This window comes from Eurytemora carolleeae, unplaced genomic scaffold, assembly GCF_000591075.1.
Source record: "Eurytemora carolleeae unplaced genomic scaffold, Eaff_2.0 scaffold117, whole genome shotgun sequence".
Classification (NCBI taxonomy): domain Eukaryota; kingdom Metazoa; phylum Arthropoda; class Copepoda; order Calanoida; family Temoridae; genus Eurytemora; species Eurytemora carolleeae.
In genome coordinates this window covers 2,586-20,051 of record NW_019396401.1, presented here as the reverse complement: position 1 = coordinate 20,051, position 17,466 = coordinate 2,586, and the positions used below count along the sequence as shown (strand labels likewise).

At 31.3% G+C, this 17,466-nt stretch overlaps 3 protein-coding genes and 1 long non-coding RNA gene across 7 annotated transcripts in view; all 4 read left to right on the top strand.

The window, feature by feature from the left end:
- The window catches only part of LOC111702489 (SH3 domain-binding protein 5 homolog), a 13,208-nt gene extending 11,632 nt beyond the window's left edge, over positions 1-1,576 (top strand). For both annotated transcript variants that reach the window (XM_023474198.1, XM_023474197.1), the window contains exon 14: positions 979-1,576. In XM_023474198.1, the coding sequence (XP_023329966.1) occupies positions 979-1,352 (374 nt within the window). In that variant the 3' untranslated portion in view covers positions 1,353-1,576. The remainder of the gene's footprint in view (positions 1-978) is intronic.
- A 242-nt stretch (positions 1,577-1,818) lies between these two features.
- On the top strand, positions 1,819-4,017 carry LOC111702491 (uncharacterized). The gene is made up of 2 exons (XR_002765413.1): positions 1,819-2,671; positions 3,009-4,017. It is a non-coding gene; the product is annotated as an uncharacterized LOC111702491 (long non-coding RNA).
- A 2,181-nt stretch (positions 4,018-6,198) lies between these two features.
- Positions 6,199-10,105, top strand: LOC111702484 (uncharacterized). Of its 2 annotated transcripts, XM_023474191.1 has the most exons (8): positions 6,199-6,306; positions 6,869-6,934; positions 7,058-7,149; positions 7,421-7,538; positions 8,651-8,684; positions 9,211-9,294; positions 9,675-9,758; positions 9,955-10,105. In XM_023474191.1, the coding sequence occupies exons 1-8, from the start codon at positions 6,234-6,236 to the stop codon at positions 10,049-10,051; spliced, it is 648 nt and encodes a 215-aa protein (XP_023329959.1). In that variant the 5' UTR covers positions 6,199-6,233; the 3' UTR covers positions 10,052-10,105. The 2 variants fall into 2 exon arrangements, with proteins under 2 accessions (XP_023329959.1, XP_023329960.1); XM_023474192.1 differs by lacking the exon at positions 9,675-9,758 and having other exon boundaries at positions 9,955-10,066.
- A 2,180-nt stretch (positions 10,106-12,285) lies between these two features.
- Positions 12,286-16,650, top strand: LOC111702483 (uncharacterized). Of its 2 annotated transcripts, XR_002765410.1 has the most exons (7): positions 12,286-12,401; positions 13,556-13,591; positions 14,073-14,131; positions 14,909-14,951; positions 15,014-15,050; positions 15,495-15,699; positions 15,922-16,650. XR_002765410.1 is itself a non-coding variant. In XM_023474190.1 (6 exons), exons 1-6 carry the CDS (start codon positions 12,337-12,339, stop codon positions 15,573-15,575), a joined length of 321 nt encoding a protein of 106 aa, XP_023329958.1. In that variant the 5' UTR covers positions 12,286-12,336; the 3' UTR covers positions 15,576-15,949. The 2 variants fall into 2 exon arrangements, 1 of the variants encoding a protein (XP_023329958.1); XM_023474190.1 differs by having other exon boundaries at positions 15,495-15,949.
- The last annotated feature ends 816 nt before the right edge of the window (positions 16,651-17,466 follow it).

Genomic DNA, 17,466 nt, shown 5'->3' with positions numbered 1-17,466 from the left:
TCGCATTTTTTCACAAAAAACGCGCGCGCGCACGCACTTTTGCTCAGATTCCTTCAAAACCAAAAAATGCACGTAATATACATAATTCTGAGTTTGCATGCAAAAAATCAGCCTCCTACGACAATTCTAAGTTATGTTTAAACACTGTTTAAATTTTCCGGAGAGTAATACGTTTTGTGGCCCCCCCCCCCTTTAAATACAAAATTCCTCTTCATTGTATTGATATAATCATCTACCACTGTATAAAAAAAGGATTTATTTACTTGAGGTCAGGGGTGAATATCTTCTCGAAAAACACAAGGGGGGGGGGTAATTCTTATAAATTTATAGTATACAGTACATCCCTGTTTCAGGTTAAAGAAGACAGTTGTCTATTAGACTTTTTAAAACAAAATCAGCATTTTCATTCTTATTTTTTTCCTTTCATTGTTAATTTGTCATCATGTCGGGGTTTAGCGTATTAGATTACCTTTCAGCAACTGGTCAGTGGTCACCCATCACGGAAGGCTTTTGTCAGTATCAGCAGAGATTGGCATCTATCTTTTCTTGTTCCTTCATGGTTTTTTACTTTTAACGTTTCCTTAAATATATATGCTAGAAAATATACGGCTGATTTGTTTGTTGTCGTCAAAACGGCTAAACCTATTGCCCATAATTTTTTTCACGTGATCTCAGGGAAGGTTATGGCTTGTAAATATGTAATTAATGTTCCTAGACGATTGTCAAATAGTGATCAACGTGAACAGAAATCTGTGAAATTTTAGTTGATGATGGCGTTAAGAACAAAGTTAGAACTGAAAATCCCAGTATTTAAATTGAATTTTTAGTTATATTTGCTTTTATTTGAAAAAGAAATTAACTAATCGTTATGATTTTTTCGCAAACTTTAAAACTTTAAACCTTTTAAATTAAGAAGCAAGAAACTTTTTGGTTTTGGTACTTTAAAGAAAAATGAACCAGCTTTTGTTTTTGTTGCAGATTGTGTCAACGAATCCAAGAATACTCAAAATAAAAACTCTTGCCAAGAAGAAATCTCTCAATGCGTTGAATACTCAGATGAAACTCTTCATCGTCTAGAAATCTCCGAAATCTCCGGAAACCCCGGTCAGCATTCTAACCTTACCGGAGAAGATGAGAATGCTAGAAGAACGTCCAAGACTGTTTTGTTGGAAGGATCTTCACTCTCACAGGTTGAGTTCTCCAGAGCCGTTGAAATCTCCGAGTTTGAAATCAGCCTCGTTCGTGAGGAGGCTGTTGGAGAAGGTCAGGAGGTTGAAGGGGATGAACATGAAGAAGAAGAAGATCGTCAGGGGATTCATTCTATCGCCGATCTAACTCCAATAAAGCTCTAATACTTTACAAAGTTCTCTCTATTTACGTCCACTAACTGTTAGAAATCTATGTAAATAATCAAATTTTGTTAAGTTTACGAAACATGTTCATTTTTTGCAATTACGGGCAATATAGAAACCTTGAGTACTAACAGCGCGTTTCCGTTTTTGAAGTTCTTATTCCGATTTCAAAGAAATTGGAGCAGACCAGATTGGATAATGATCAATAGTACAAAAATGCTCCAGAAGAAGACCTAATCCGCCATGAGGATTGATTTCTATATGTACATTACGGCCCACCCTGTATTGCATCTACATTAATTTTATTTATCTATTAATATTAATATCTATTTTATGGCAAAATTTCAAGATTCTCCATGCTGGACACGAGCACTGTCAGCCGTAGTACCTTTGAATTTCCGAGCTGGGTCAACCTTTCCAGTCCCAGTTTGTACTGTACAGTGTACCTAGCTCTATGGACAGGACTGGCCGGTGCAACAAGGTTGACGCGGTCAGTCTTTATGCTTCATGTAGGTTGAATTTACTTACCAAAGGGGCAGATTTGATTTGCGTGCGGGGCTAAATGCTTAAAGACGTTACGAAGATCATTACTTACCTAAGATTTATTTTATTTTATTTGAGGGTTTTAAGTTTAGATTTATAAGGTTGAGAGGCATCATTTTTTCTATTTTTTTTTTCTAAGCATGAATACCTCATTGTTTTACTATTCCGTTGTTAATATATATGTATTACATGCAGTGCTATGTTTATTTGCCGTAAAATACGTAAAATTTGCGTGCATTGTTCTTAATTGTTAATATTTGCCTAAGTATTCAAACTATTCAAAATTGTGATCGTTCAAGTAGTTACTTGCTAACATTTAACATCAATATTTCAAATCAAATTGTAAATGCTTTGTTCTAAAATGAATTAATTATAATAAATAAATTTGTTCAGTGTTAATATTTAAGTATATGTATAGTTTTACATCATTGATACACCGACAAAGACGTGAAACTTTAGAATACGTCGATCTAAAGATTGAATTTGGACTTAAACGGACTGTAAGCGTTATTTCAAGTGGCACCTCAATGCAAGGGAATGCCCGAATGTCCACTGCGTATAGTACAGTCTGCAGAGTTCAACGCAGCGCACAGCGGAGTTTGCAGCTGATCATACAAGCGGATTTAGATACGTGTACACACATATTTCTGTACTGGACGAACACAGAAAGGTTCTATGGGTTCCATTGTAAATCAGGCATTCCCCTCTTTGCATGGAGGGTCATTAAAATTACGCTTACACTCCTTTTAATTTCTAAGGTACATTCGATCAAGGATGTAATGCAAGGAAAGTTATTTCAGAAGTGTACGCATCTTTTGTACTCCAGTGTACTGTCTCTGGACGGAATGTAAACACAAGACGGATGTCGAAGCCTGACATGGGATCATCTTTCACATAAAAAATCAATGAAATATTCTGGTCATTGGAAACTATTATGTGAATTATAAAAATTTAATGCTTTTAACCTCATCGGATGCTAAACGAATACTGATGCATCTATTCTTGTTTACAAATTCCACCAAGAGAGAACTGGTTTCAATATGTTTGCAGAGTATACGCGACAGCAATTAACTTTCCTTGCATTACACCCTTGCATTCGATGATCTGACACAGATTGAATATATCTATGTACAAAAAACATCAAAATCCCGTCCCCATAGTATTGTTATTTGCCAATTGTTTTGAATAATTTTTTTCAATTGACAAAACTTCCAAGATTCCAATTTTATTATCGTAAAGTTCTTTTCAATATCTTTATCTTTTTGGATAGTTTTTTGTATTTATCTTCTGACAGGGTGAAAATTAGATATAGTGTAAGCAAAGCAAATCAACTTTTGTCCTCATAAAAAATTTTCATTTTTTCTTTTTGATTTGAATTATTTACTTGTGCTTATTATTCCATTTTAAGTCGAGATCTATTTATATGGTAAATTAGTGGTAAAATACGCTCAACACAATTAATACTAAATATACATTCATGTCAAAATATTAAATAGTATAGACAGGCAAAATAACTATTTATAACATTCATATTTATTTTTGACTTAATTTCAAATGATTATGATAATTAAGAACGAAATGTGAGGTTTGCCAAATTATTGTAATTTATAATGATAATAAGCATGAACTGGTAGAGTTGCGATCTTTTTGCTCCTAAAAGTTAAAACCCTAATCTTAAAAATAAAGAAATTATTGAAATGGTCCTTAACATCCTGATTACTTTGGTTCTAAAAGTCTGAATAATTATCGTATGCTCTTAATTTTTCTCAAACTCATTACCCATTAAATAAAGTATTGAAATGTTACATTTTAAACAATTTCAATTTAAAAGTTTCTTACAAAGAGAATTTCAAACTAAATTGTTGGCGTTCATTTTGACACTGACGGGAGTGAAAAACAATTGATTTCCCTGGTTCATAGTTCCAAAGAAAAAATATTAAATTCTATTTCTTAAATAATTCAGTAAATGTTCATGACCTGGCTCTGAATTCATTTTTTCAGGGCGGATCCATCAAAATTAAAGGGATTCTGGATTGCAGAGACATCATTGGAATTTGCTGGGTAAGGTAGGAAGTCATAGTGTTTACTGTTTGTTTATTTACAATAAAACAATTATCAATAAGTCCAAGGAAATATGTCACTGTTAGTTGGTTAGATTAAAGCTCCTTCCTCATATTCGATTTATCCAATGAATTCGGTTGTTGAGTTTAAGGAGGACCCGGGTTTCACGAATGGGGTTAGGCAGTTTTGTGAATATCAATATTTTTGTGAAGAAATGTTATTTTATTTGTTTACTTCATATTCTCGATTTTTTCTAATCTCTTTAATCAAAATCTACCAAAGGTAGACCCCAAAAGGAAATTCGGGAGTTTCGTTCAACAATACTCTTTTAAATTTCGGACTCTGTACTCACTGCACTCAGTGTACATTGAATTACTGAACTATGAGTTCTGACGGTGTTCAGTACATACAATGTACATATGTAACATTAAACAGTGGAAATTCACACAAAAAAACAATAGTTTAAAGTTACACTGATGTTGTACGTGTGTATGTACAGAGCCCGAATTTTCCCATCTGTAATTTTTGCAAACATATACTCACGGTGAAAAACGACCCATCTCGGCGAAAAAAAAAATAGAAAACATAGTAAAATTAGATAATGTGCTGACACATACAATTTGGGTGACATCTAGCAGTCAAACACTACAGAGTATGAAGACAAATAAAGTAAGTCTTAAATATGCCGTTAAGTTGGGATTGGGAAAATTCGGGCTCAGTGTACACATTTTTTTTTAATGACAATGAACGAAGAAAAATAGTAGTGACATTTCACGGAAAGTTGTACAGTGTACACAGGCATTTCTCAACCAGGCTTAGCTCCCCGGTTCTAAAAACAGACATTTCAAATCTCAACTCGTATAATTCAACAAGTAGAGCCAAGCTATCTTTCAATCTATATTCGATTCTGTTGCCAATTATCAAGGGCAAGATCTCCACTCGTATGTTTCAATGAGATCACAAGCTTTCTTTCAAGCTATATCAGATCAGATTGCTAATTATCCAGGCAAGATCTCCACTTGTATGTGTCAACAAGATAACAAGCTATCTTTCAAGCTTTATTCGAGTTAATGCTAAATCAACTAGCAATGATCTCTGCTCATATGCTTCAACGAGAACCAAAGCTTTGTTCCACGCTTATGACTTTAAATAGTTCAATGAACATGATACACGGCAATTATGTAGTGTATACTATATGTACTGTATACAGACCAATTTAAAAGTGATCTTATAAGTTACTATTTAACCTATTTTCTTTTTAACAACATAAAATAGACTTAAGGATTTCTATATATGTCTTTTTCCTTTCCACAGTTTTCTGTAGATGAAATTATTTTGAGACATGGCAGTCAGTATTTATATTTCATGATAATTCACAGTAGTTTTACATTAACTACAGCTAAACCAGGCGCACATTCTATTATTATGTAGATAGTATTTCTTACTGGTTTTATCTTTTACATAAGTTTAAGACTTTTTTCAGGAACCTTTTTTCCAGAAAATTCCGGAACGATTTTTCCGTAAACCGGAATTTTCCGGAACGTTCCGTAATTCTGGAACAAAATTTCGGAAATTTCCGATTTACGGGGAAAAAATCGTTCCGGATTTCCGTAACCTTTTCCATAATGGAAATGGAAAAGATTTCCGGATCTTTTCCATAAGTAAACCGTTACCCGGAATCATGGTGGAAACCCTACTTAACACCCTCTGTACACTGTTACAGTGTACATTAAGGAGTTTAGTTTAAATCAGCATTCATGTCACTCAGCTAACTTAAGCCAAACGTCAATCACTAGTCAACTTTCCATCCCCTGCAGATTTACAGATACAGAACAGAGATTAGAATAGAAGGAAAGTAAGATAGTTTTCAAAGTTCTAAGTGTACTATTCATGTAATTAATCACCAACTATATGCTGTACATCACAATAATACAGTATGATCCCTGGACATATCTGTTACAATTTCTTCTTTTATATAGTTTATGCTGGAATAAACTTGGGAATGTTTAGTAAAGCTTATGTTGAGATGAACTCAGGAATGCATGACAGGTTATCAGAGAATTGATTTAGAGAAAATTATAAAATTTTCAAGAATTTTTGTTCTATACCAGAAGGTGATATAGCAGAAATGTGTGAAGAATACCTGTAGTGTGTAAACAGTACAACAAATGGCGGTTTTGACCTTTTTTTTACTTTATTCCTCGCTATGCCTATCTATATCTCTTTGTTTACAGATCAATTTACAAATATTTTCTTTATTCAAAATATTTCAGAAGAATGGGTCAACTTAGTTCCAGATTGCCTGGTGCAGATAAAAATGCTAGAAGAGAAGCTTTGAAAACATTTAAAGGAAAAGTTTCAAGTTCAAAGTTCTTTAGTCAATACAGCATTTTAACTAAAGCAAGTTAAAACAATATTTATAATTTGTCAGAGATTTATTACGTAATGAATAATTATTATGGACTAGACAAAAAAGTGCCCTTTGAACAGAATTGACCTGAAAAAGATGAGCTCTGGAGATTCAAATATTTTTACAACGTTTTTTCTTACACACTTGTGTATTTTTTAATTGAAGGGAAAGCCTCATCAAATTTTATATCATTGTCCACCTAACATCTTATTTTCACAATTCTAACACTTAATCGCTTAAAATTAAAGTTTTCGTGATAGAGTTCAGCTGTTGCAGATTAGCGCCATCCTAAAAATTTGTTTAGACCTCTGATATTTTGAACGGTCATTTGTTTTAGTTTTTAATCCAAAATCCCACCAATTTTGCTAAAAAAGATTTCAATGTTATCACAACAAATAAAAACCTTTGAAAAATATAGATTTTAGATTTTTTATGTAAGATTTGACTATCTAAGTAACTAAATATAGCTACCACTTAACAACTATAAACTTATATTCTATAGATGATCTGTATACTGGAGCTCAAGTTCAAACATCTCTGCTATGTACACAATGTGCTGACACACTAGGTAAAGGCTCTATTTGTAGTTTAATTTAATAATTTATGTTTTATTTGATACTGTTTTCTTATTAGACATTTATAACGCCATTTTTAATATTGATAAAATTATATTTTGATTTTGTAATTTTAGATATAAGTCTTGAATTTCTTCCTTTATCTGATCTTCTCGCGCTCTCCTGTACATGTAAAACTTTGTACATAGCAGTATTAGCGTACATAAAGGTACCTTATTTTTTCTATAAATTGTTTTAGGGAAATATTTTAAACAAACATATTAAATAAAGCTTTCAACTTGAATCATAAATTTGTTTTTTTTAGAAAATATTAACTATTGACAGTTATTCATCTTGAAGTTTTTACCAAGAAATGCAATTTTTCTTTAATCTTTTTCCTTTTTGTTGAACAACGTTTTAAAGTTGAACACATAATTTTGAAATATTTAAAAATTTTAATTTCTAAATACAAATTATACTTTTTTTTCTGACCATCATAGCATATCTGCAATAAATCTGGATTAGAGGAGGCCTACAGCAAGTTCTTGGATAAAAACAAAGAACTTCTTACCCTTGTTGAGCAAGGTGCAGGTGTTCTAGGGGAACTTCAAGGTCTAGGTAATTTTTGATTTGATTACCATGATTTTTTAACTTCAAAATTAATTGGAAAGAGTTGTGCATTTTTGATATCTTTAAAGAATCCATCTGAAACCGAAGCAGAAATTTAATCCATCTGGTTTTTGATTGTCAAAAGTAAGGTAATTCTTTTCTTGACAAAGCTGAGCTAGATCATTTTGAAAATGGAATAAATAAAACTAAAGATCCAATAAGATCAAATGTATTTAACCACAAACTCCATGAAGAGGGGGGGGGGGCACCATGAGTCTACATTATGGGATGAGGGAGGAGGGGGAGAATAAAGAGGACAGAGAACTAATGATTGTCTTCTGGAGACTACTCAAGACTTCAGAGAGTAATACAGAGGGGTGCATTATAATATTTAGTCCTTGAATTCGGATTTGGACCAAAGTAGGCTACAAAGGGGACATGTTTACTTAAAATAAGAGTATGTAGAACTGAACCTGAAAGGATAAATTCAAGAAATGAAGATCAAGATGAAGATAAAAAATCTCCGAACAAAAAAAACTTTAATCCAGGAATCATTCAATCTCCATCGTTCAACTCGAGCAGATTTAATCCTGGATATAAATTTCTGTTTATTAAATAAATAATAAATAAATTATTCATATACTTGTTCTTAATCTCTCAAAGAAATTAAAGGGTCAGTGGGGGGTGGGGGAGGGTAAAAACATTTTGCCACTTTGCGCACAATTATCCATAATCTTTATTTAAGTAATCTTATATCTGGTAAAGTATATTATCAATTGAATTATGAAGCTAAATCATTTCATGAAAAAACAATTATTATTATGCTTGTTTTAATATTATTATTGACAACTTCAAATATTTAAACTGGGCTTGGAACTTGTGGGTTCCCAAAGCTTGATTTCGATATCCACTGTGGGGACTTAAAATTTGAGGATCAATATTACTTGATTCCATTTATTCCTCCAGGGTACGGTTAACATGTGGGATATCGAATACAGATTGAATTAATCTACATTCTGCAGATTAACAAAAGATCAGGATCAAGCATTGATCTTGATATGCACAATACAAAATTTTCTACCTCTGCTGTGAATATCTTTTAAAAATAATATGTTTTGTAGATATGGGTAAGAGCGTTGAAGAATTAACATCCAGGTAGAAGATTGGTTTATCTGGGCAAGAATTTAATGAGTTTGAGGTCAATGAACTATCTACCACTGGTTAAAAACCTGAGTCACTGATTCAAAATAAAAGATTCATAAGGATTTAAATCAGTGATCCAGGATTTGAACTGGCAATAGGTAGTTCAGCGACCTTTTCGGTCCTTGTACTGCAAAAATAAATACAGTGGAAATAATATCCATCAAATTATTCAGTTCTTTTGTTCAATGGTAAGAGAACTGAGATGACAGCATTGCTAACTTAAAAACAATATCTATCAGTTGTGATTGTGAAAGTGAATTCATGATAACAAAGGAATTGAGTTTTTGCTTTAAACTTGCAACTCCTATATATCTCCGCATCCTAATGTTCTTGACCTTCGATATTTCAAATTATGAATTCTGTTGGATCAAATAATTGAAGTCTAAAATATCAAATGAATACACCACCATGGGATGGGAAAAATTGCTGTTATGGCACAGACTCAATTCATTCCTTTACCAGTTACTTTGTTTGATAGTGAGAGAAGACAACTTTGGTTCCTGGCAAAATGGAAAGAGTTCTACTATCTAGAGACAAGAAGAATCAGTGTCACAAATGAAAGGTTTATTGTTATTCGCTAATATCCACCATATTTCTAATGCATAAAAGGGAATAGTGATTGATTTTGGAAAGGTTTGAAAGCCACATTGTATACAGAATAAGAAGCTTTATTTATGTTGGTTTGGCTCAAATCTTTTTTGAGATTTGGGCCATTTATTAATTAACATATCAAATTTTATATCTTTTCATTTCTGTCACCCATATCATTTTACTTAAGATCTTCAAAGCTAGAAAACCCCCAGAAAATTCAATAAATCTTTATTACATGTTGATTAGCATCTATGATACTTCTCAACCATTTATTTAATTTGGAATTGATACAAACAAACAAGTTATCTATTTTCAAAACAAATTACGGACAGAAATTTAATTTAATTTTAGGCATTGCAAAATTTTAAGATGTTATAACGATCCAGTGCTGAAACCCTTTATATGGTGCATCCAGCAATCACAAATACAAATAGTGTAAAGTGTACAAAAATATAAAAATCGCACCAGAAGAAAAAGCGTTTCATCCTAAAGTTCTGAAGAATTTCTAAATGTTAAGAATTTCAAGATGGATGAATGATTAATGCTATATAAATCTGAAAAAGAACGTTATACAAAAAAAATATTCAAACAATTCTGCTTTGTTCACAATATTTTTATTTTTTATTTTTAGTGTTGATTTTCCTCACAAGGGGACTCATTTTATACCGATACAACAGGAACAAACTTATCTTCAGTCAACTCAACAGCTCAAAACTAAAGAAGGATAATGATAACTTTTTATTAAAAATATTAAAGACCTTCTTACTTTTAAAAGGCTTTACAAAAATCTGAGATTTTCGCCGTATTTTGAAATTATAAATTTTTTACTTTGACACAAAGTAACAGGCCTAATAAAACAAAAAATGAAAAAGACTGGTTTCGTTGTTTTGCTAAATTGTTCTGGTTAAAATATGTTTACAATCTAGAGTTATAAGTCTGCATCAAAAGTAAAATAAATAAGGATTTTAGAACGTTTTTAATGTATATGATTTTTGTAGAGCCTTTGAATCAAAAAAAAACTTCGAATGTCTAGAAACGAACCTTATTATGCAAATAATTTTTAAAACTTTAAGACTGCATGTGACTGCATATGATAGCATAGTGCATATAACTATATATGACTGTGTATGACTGTATAGTGTATATGGCTGTATATGAATGACTGTATATGCTTGTATATGACTGCATATGACTGCATATGAGTGTATACGACTGTTGACTCCATATGACTGTACATGACTACATGACTGTGTATGACTGTACATGACAGTTTATGACTGCATATGACTGCATATGACTGTACATGACAGTATATGAATGTATATGTATATAACATAAGCATATTAAACTGTATATAACTGTATATTACTGTATTTAACTGTATTTAACTGTATTTAACTGTATTTAACTGTATTTAACTGTATTTAACTGTATTTAAGTGTATTTAACTGTATTTAACTGCATTTAACTGTATTTAACTGTATTTAACTGTATTAAACTGTATTAAACTGTATTAAACTGTATTAAACTGTATGTAACTGTATGTAACTGTATGTAACTGTATGTAACTGTATGTAACTGTATGTAACTGTATGTAACTGTATGTAACTGTATGTAACTGTATTGATATTTATTTCCCTGTCTGCGGTCCCCGGGCAACGTAAGTTCTCAGGTTGGCAATTTAAAGGGTTGACAAATGAATGCCTTATTTTACCTTAACCCGACTAAATCTATATTTTGACCTACTTCCGATCATTGGATTTCGTTTTTTATAGCTATGTGTAATGCCTTGACCAAAAGAAAACATATTGCATAATTTTTGCGAAGAAATTTGCATATATTTTTGCCCACATGCGTTTAAAGAGAAATTTAACATTTAAGTTTTCCTTGAATACAATTTTTTTTTTGTAAATTTTGCAAATATTTTGCATAATTAATACGCTGTGGTAAGGACTTCAGAAACATATTGTATAATTTATCATATTTCGCGCACATTTTGTTCTTGTAAATATTTGAAAATTTGCATATTTGCTATTTTTTTTGGCAGATTATTGAAGTAGAGCCAAAGGCCTTTCCAAAAATGTATCAATGTTATAGATTTGTATCACAATAAGAAAATAGAGAGGGGGTCAAGGGACCCCCCCCCCAGACTAAAGGATTAAAGGAGTTTGTGTAATTTTGGTAATTCATTCTGTATGTATGACTAGACCCAGTGCGTCTGCCTGCCTCACTGCAGATCATGACGTAATAGTTGCAGTTGAAGTTCATATTCTATGCAGGATCAAGATAGTTTAAAGGCAGTGTTAAGTTTGCTTTAATATGTTTTAGTATCGGATTTGGACGTACTTGCAATATTTTTTACATGCTTGTTTTGAGTATTGATGGGTTTTTTGATTTTGAACCGTTCAGGGCAGATTGTGTAGCATTATTAGTTTTTTTTGCCGATAAATTGAACATACTTTTTTGGCGCTTTGTGTTTGGACGATTTGTACTCCATCTTTTTACCCAAATTCTCTCCATTTATCATACAAGATTGTGTTTACAAAATACATATACAGGGTTACCCACGTAAAGGATGGGATTTCAGAGACGACTGTAGAGAATTTATTCAGCTTTCTTTCTTTAAGGTTGTGATTATCCTGTGTGGGTAACGCTGTATATTTATGAAGAGAGAGAGGGAGGTAGGCCTATTCCCGCTTCTAGTTCTACCGCCTTATCTCTAGTAAACATTAAACAGCTGATAGTATTACGAACACTAGACACTAGTATTGTTGCATTACACGGATGTACAGCACTACTGTACAATGAACATATTGTACAATTATTGTTCACTATAATTACGGCACAGTACAGTGTGCAAGCGTTCAATGTTCACATTTAAAATTTAACGTTCAAACTATATCTAAAGTCAGCTGGTGTATATTCATGTTTCGTGGGAAACCCTGTATTTAAAATAACAATTATAGAACTTGGTAACAAAGTTCTAAATGTGTAGGTTTTGAAAGAAAATCGCATGCCCTATGAATCAGGAAGGGATGGGGTAGACTGGATAGTCAATCATACTGAAGTACTTTTAAGGTTACAAACTTAAATTTTATGTTTTTTTTAACTTAGAAATTATAGCTTTTATATAAAATTACTGAACTCAATATCCTCAGTAGAAATTTGGCGTTTGAATTAAACGGTTTTGTGGTTGAGCCATTAAAACCATTTTACATCGAGATCTGATTTTTTTTACTGCACATTAAATATCAAACATGAATTCAATTCAAAACTGTGTGGTTGACAAAGTTTTTGCAAATATTAATCACTACTTTTGAATTCTTTTGTGTACTTTTTAAAAAATTTGAAAAGTTTATGTTTACTTGAATATTGGAATCACATCCTTATTTTTGTATCAACTATTTAAATTATTGATTTGCCTGTGAATTTATTCAAAGTAAAAGAATAATGAGTTGTCATTTTTAGCCACCAGGTGGTGCGCGCGAAAGTGGCGCCGTGGTTCCGGGGCCGGAAAGTGGCGCCTTTTCATTCCTAATTATTAAAAAATATATATTTTATGAAACAGTTAAAATAACACTTGCATTAAGGAATTTAAAGGATACAAATATTTGGATTAAAATAATACAATGACGGGAGTAATTCCAATTGATCTGAGTTTCAGAACAAGTCAAAGATTTGAAATATATTAAAAAAATATGATTCCTGGATTAACGATTTCTGAATATAAAATTACCTTCCGATAATTATAGAATGGTTTAAATTGATCAATATTTAGATTTATCATAAAGAAATTAAATGGACTCACAGCATAATTTCAAGCGACCCTTCATCTAGAGATGGCAATGCCCTATGTACAAGGGTACCCTGATATGCGCTGTCTTATCGAGTAAAGTTAATACTTTACTAAAACTGTTCATTTTCTTTGCAAAATGTAATTGCACATTTCTTCCTAATAAGAAAGGCTGGAGAAAGTATCAGAATTGAATTCTTTTCCAGTCAGGAAAACGACGTTATCTTACACATTTTTTATCAGATAAAGTTCATAAGTGAACTATTGCATTGTGATCTTTGCATGGGGGGTCACTTAAGCTTACAGTCCCTATAAAGGATCACAATAGAGACGGATAACTGCCTTCTAAAGTTTATCACAGTACAAAATTTCCAACCTCTTATAAAATATCCACCTAGTGGCAAGTATTGTTTATTGACGACTTAATGATTTTGTTTAGGACCTACAAAGATTTCTGGATAGAGTTAGCAAACGGGTAGGTTTTTACTCTCTATGGTTGATAAGCTAAAATTAAATAACATATGTTGATGTCGATCAAGGGTCGGTTTACGTTTGTGAACAAAAAACCTCATACCTGGAGGTAAATTTAAAACTAGGAAATCAAAAAACGCTATTTTTTGGCAAATCATTATCAAGAGTTACCACGTTCGTCTATTAATATTCTTGATAATCGCCTTACGAAGCAAGTATGCCTAATATTTAAAAATGATTTGTAAGACACTATTGAACATTTATAATAATAAGTAACCCTTGATACGGTTAAAACATCATATATCTCGTGTTTTTCAAGGATCAGTTTTTTTTATCTTAACACCTTTTTATTCAAAAAATAATTTAACAATGGATTTTCTGAAAAATACTGTCTACTAAGATTTATAATCGATAATTTAAAAAAGTCACTGATTTTAATGTCGTCGTTACATTCCAGATTATTGTAGTTTTACGTCTTTGTTAAGGAGAACTCCAGCAGATGAGCATTTGAATGGGTTAAAGTTGGACATAGTGGATGACAGAGGTAAGGCTTAAAGAGGGTGTTCGAAAAAAATGAAAGGGAGAATAGGATGATATCGAATTCCACTTAGATCGTTGTTGTGGTTGGTCTCTGGACATGGTATTTGTTCTACTAATTACTTTCCTAGATTGTATTTACACTTAATCGGCAGGTTTAGTACACAAATATTGTCAAGAAGCAAATAAACTAAGCATTTTTTTTAATCAACACACTTTTGTTAAAAAAAAATTCTATAAAGTAGAGATTTTGGCCCTCAATCAAGAAAACAAAAATACTTATTTGACACCCCTGGCATATTATTTGTAGCTATACCCCTTATGAAAAGGAAAGGGAAAAGAAAAAAGGAAAGGGAAAGGAAAAAGGGAAATGAAAAAGGGAGAGAAAAGGGAGAGAAAAGGGAGAGAAAAGGGAAAGAAAATGGAAAGAAAAGGGCATGAGTAGGGAAGGGTTGGTGTAGATAAACAGATAAAATTAAAATTAGTAGCGATTCATATTGAATTCAATTCTGTATCAGCCTATTAATTCTGTATCAGCCTATATACCCTTTTCATTTTTCGCACACACACTCTTAAAATAAAGCAATTGTTACAAATACAAATATTATCTAAATTTTCTATTTTTTAACAGGAGTATAGTGTTGCTAACTGTAAAACAGCCATCATCATTTTAAAATTCATTCTTTTCAAGATGACAATATTCTGTTCACATTCTGCTCTTGTGCTTCATAAAAAAATAGTTTTCTTATTGATAAAACATCATTTTTATATTGATTTTGTTTAGTGGTTGAGGAGAAATGGATTCGTTTAACCACCCCTCAGTTCAGGTTGAAAAAAGATTTAAAGGAAAAGATTATTTTCGTAAATATTTATATTTTCTGTTTTGCAGGATGGAAAAAAAGGGAACTGTTAAATTTGAATTCAAGGCATGGGGCAATATAAACATTATTTTCAAGTTTATGATTGCTGTTTATATAATTTTATTCTTAAATTAACTTTTGGGGACTGTAAACGTAATTTTAAGTGGAACTCCATTTTTTTAGTGGCATACAATTTTAATCGGAACCAACTATATTTGAGCCGCGTCTCAAATTCTTTAAATTGGGCCTCAGGAATCAATGAGAATTCCTTGTATGAATGATTTTTTTTATTGTGATTTCTGCTTAAATTGTGTTATAACATAGAAAAAAACGATATCTTCCTCATTGTTATTCAAAAGAGGTTTAATGGGTGAATAGGAGTGCCGGGCACTTTAATTACATTTATATTTCTAAACCTTAGATTTTTTTAAATCACACAAAAAGTGTTTATAAAGTAGAATTTTAAGTGAAATAAAATAATAATTATTAAAATTTGTCCTTTGACCTTAGGATATAGAGAATGGATGGTGGAAAAGAGGGATTCTTTTCGATTTTATGGAACTCAAGAAAATACGAGATTTGTCAATCTGAAGTATCGTTTGATTCTGGGCTAATATATAAATTTTTGGTAAAAAAATGTCAAAAACCAGACTGTTAGCTTTCCACCTCAAGTTTCTTTTGTTTATCAATCAATGCTTCGTTTGTAATTTTTTCGGTTTGTTTTGAAAATCAACGAAATCCGCACGTGAAATCATTGCAATACAGAATACAAATTTAAAAAAGAAACCAAAAGCACAAGAAATTGTATTAAAAAACCCATTTTAAACATGATAATTTCTATAAAAGAAAAAAATGGCATAAATCATCATATATTGACAGTTTTAATTCCTGAAGTAATCAATGTTTGTGCTTTCAAAACACCGGAAATATCATTTAGGTCAAACATTTTATTAAATTAATAAAAATTCCGTCTGTAAATATTTTGATCCGAATTGATGGTTGAAACAGTTTGGAAATGTATTAATCATGTAATGATGTAACAAAGGATTAAAAACGATGAATTGAATTGAGATTTATTAAATTTATATTATTTTTAACCTGTTTAATTTAAACCATATTAACACTTTTATTTTGGTTCGTTGTTAAAAAACATCAAATATAATTTTATTAAATGTTTGTATTCTTGTTTTGATGTGATGGTTATTTCTAGATATAATAAGCTTTTTAATGATATAAATTTTTTAAATAACAGGCTATTTTATTTGTATTTAAATTGAAAAAACAATTTTTAGAAAAATTCCAATTATTTTTGAGGAAATCCGGGAACCTTATGAAGTTCGATAGCATCGTTTATTATTATATATGCTGATATAACATTATATAGCACAATTTTTCTTTATACCAAGTCTTAATTTACTATAAAGGGACCATTTTAGAATATTCTTTGATCTCCAATAATGTTATTGTAATTATAAAACTTTTCCCAACCAGCTCGTTCATTGATAACCAGATAACTGTAGAATAAGAAGACGACATTAAATCATTTGATATTGTTAAGCAAATAGCTTTACTATCAAGTTATTAAATGACTAATAAGTGAAATGGAATCTGTTTTCACTGCACAATTGCTGAGCCTCATGTTCATTGAACTATTTAAAGTAAAATATCTTGAGTTCATTAGTCGTCTTCCTTTTCCAGAGTTTTCTGGTTACAATGTTCGACAGGTTTAAGTTATGTTTAAATTTTAGATTTTCTATTATTCAATAGAATAAATATTTTATTTATAAACTACTTTACGTGTAAAAAGTGAGACCTTACATCTTAACGAAGTCTTGACGTTCTCTCGCTCCGGCTGTTATCCATGTACGTAAAAAATGATTAATTGCTTAATAAATATGCAATAAAAATATATGTATATATATATATATATATATATTTTAACCTTTCTAGAGTTCATATGCATTTTGATGGAGTTATAAACCGGAATACACTGCTTACCTTGTTGGTCGCTTTACATAGCACCAATTATAAATATATTTTCTTTATCCAGTTGGTCGCTTTGCATAGCAGTAACTAATGTACTGTTCTACTCTCTTTAGTTTTTCCATCAAGTTAGGAATTTGAGTTGTCTAATAAATCTCCGAATAGAAAGGTTCTACATCACGTTAAACTAAAGTAAATTGCACTTCAGATGCAAATCTTACAAGTTTTTTATCTTAAATTTTGTAACCAGACAAATGTGTCCCTGTAAATACAATTTAAACTACAGGGTGTTCCAGTAAGTATAATTTAAACTGCAGGGTGTCCCAGTAAATATAGTTTATAATACAGGGTGTCCCAGTAAGTATAGTTTATAATACAGGGTGTCCAAGTAAGTAAAGTTTATAATACAGGGTGTCCCAGTAAGTATAGTTTATACTACAAGGTGTCCCATTAAATAACGTTTGAACTACAGGGTGTCTCATTAAATATAGTTTATACT

Excerpts from the sequence above, each read along its gene's own strand:
- LOC111702484 (XM_023474191.1), top strand. The coding sequence starts at position 6,234 with ATGGGTCAACTTAGTTCCAGATTGCCTGGTGCAGATAAAAATGCTAGA. Across the intron at positions 6,935-7,057 it reads ACAATGTGCTGACACACTAG|ATATAAGTCTTGAATTTCTT; the intron begins GTAAAGGCTCTA and ends TTGTAATTTTAG. Across the intron at positions 7,539-8,650 it reads AGGGGAACTTCAAGGTCTAG|ATATGGGTAAGAGCGTTGAA; the intron begins GTAATTTTTGAT and ends TATGTTTTGTAG.
- LOC111702483 (XM_023474190.1), top strand. The coding sequence starts at position 12,337 with ATGCCCTATGAATCAGGAAGGGATGGGGTAGACTGGATAGTCAATCAT. Across the intron at positions 12,402-13,555 it reads CATACTGAAGTACTTTTAAG|GACCTACAAAGATTTCTGGA; the intron begins GTTACAAACTTA and ends GATTTTGTTTAG. Across the intron at positions 13,592-14,072 it reads TGGATAGAGTTAGCAAACGG|GAGAACTCCAGCAGATGAGC; the intron begins GTAGGTTTTTAC and ends GTCTTTGTTAAG.